This window comes from Aplysia californica, unplaced genomic scaffold, assembly GCF_000002075.1.
Source record: "Aplysia californica isolate F4 #8 unplaced genomic scaffold, AplCal3.0 scaffold00476, whole genome shotgun sequence".
Lineage (NCBI taxonomy): Eukaryota > Metazoa > Mollusca > Gastropoda > Aplysiida > Aplysiidae > Aplysia > Aplysia californica.
Window position 1 is genome coordinate 542,628 of NW_004797746.1, and position 1,656 is coordinate 544,283.

The 1,656-nt window shown below is 40.3% G+C and overlaps 1 protein-coding gene across 1 annotated transcript in view; it reads right to left on the bottom strand.

The window, feature by feature from the left end:
- LOC101860518 (short transient receptor potential channel 3) overlaps positions 1-1,077 on the bottom strand; it is a 98,656-nt gene extending 97,579 nt beyond the window's left edge. Inside the window, exon 1 of the mRNA XM_035971647.1 lies at positions 260-1,077. Within this exon, the coding sequence (XP_035827540.1) occupies positions 260-433 (174 nt within the window). The 5' untranslated portion in view covers positions 434-1,077. The remainder of the gene's footprint in view (positions 1-259) is intronic.
- Positions 1,078-1,656: the final 579 nt, after the last annotated feature.

Genomic DNA, 1,656 nt, shown 5'->3' on the forward strand with positions numbered 1-1,656 from the left:
CACACACACACCCACAAACACACACACACACACACATACACACACACGTACATATACCCCCCCCCTCCTCGAAACACACGTACTGTCGTGTTTCTGCACTCACCCGAACATCCTCAAAGTTGGTGAAGAGAGAGCCCTGTGATTGCATGGTCGAGGAGTGCTTGTTTAGACACACACACACAAACACACACACACACACACACACACACAAACACACACACACACACGCCTAAACACACACACACGCACACACACTCACCTGAACATCCTCAAAGTTGGTGAAGAGAGAGCCCTGAGATGGCATGGCCGAGGCTCGCTTGTCCGCAGTTCCGTAGTCCAGACCCCTAGAGGGGGAAGAATAAGGAGAGTTATTGTAAACGATGCAGGAACCCAGGGTTTTCGCCATTGTTGCACGCTCGCGCTCTATCACCATAACGACGCCCAGGTCAAGGGTGAAGGTCACAGGGGGGTTAAGCTCACAGTTCACAGGTTAGATAGAGTTAAATGTCACGAATAATCATTGTTGTCTGGACAATTGGGGCTAAAGAACATTGTTTATAATTGTGGATTATTTTCCAGATCCCGTATGGGGTAAAAGATGAAACACACCGATATGCTATATTATCACAGAGTGGTCCGAATGCTCCAACAACGAAAAAAACCTCTGTAGGTAATGGTGTAAACTAATCCTCGAATGAGCTGAATAAAGAGCGGAAGCAGATACTTTCTCCGTTTCCACAAGAATGCACCTCAAAACCTAAATTTTTAAAGGAATTACGCTCAAATTCTGTTTGCCAATATTCCGGTACTTCAGCAAAATCTTAGTGATTCCAACAATGTCCGTAGTGATTCAGATTGAAGGCGCTAAGTTTGGAAATATATTGAAGTTTAAAAACCATGTTAACATAACATTATTTTAAAGATTAAAAAAAAAAGCTGAAATTAAAGGCAATAATAAAACGTCTAGATTTTATAAAACCTGATTGATATTAAGAGGTACAGGTATAACAGGGTGTTATAACCACTGGGAGTGTTAGATGTTGAACAGAAAGAAAAAGCGAGGCAGTGTGGTGAAATCAGGGGCTCGTCAATGTAATAAAATCGAAGAAAACAGCATTTTTCTTCTCATTTTGCAATTTTGTTTGAATTTTCATTTTTAGTTTTGGTATCAGTCAATACCTTTTATGTCTATTTAAAAACACATTTTGCTGTGTGGGTTTTTACTGAAAAGAGTTGATTGAAGGCACAACAGTTGTAAATTTACAGTTTCCAAGGCCTCTGATCAAGCTTTGGAAGTCACCAAACTTTGGAAGCCATTTTCTCTCTCATTTTTCTTCTGAAACCAGATGATCTCCACCTCCTTCAATTCAACATATCTCGACTTCTATTGTTGAAGACAGATGGATTAATTTTAAAATTGAAAGCAAGACAAATAAACAAGCTTTAAGTAAGATGACAACAATAACTCTTTATGTCCAAAACTGACGAGCGCCTGATCCAACCACGACATGACACAATAAAGGCGTTTTGAGAACTAGGTCGGGGTGTGCTGACATGTGTGAAGACCAGCGAGAAAAGGTACAAATGAACGTCACAGTAAGTTAATTAAGAAACAACTCACAGTAAGAACAACTGGAATATGCAAGAGAATGAGAA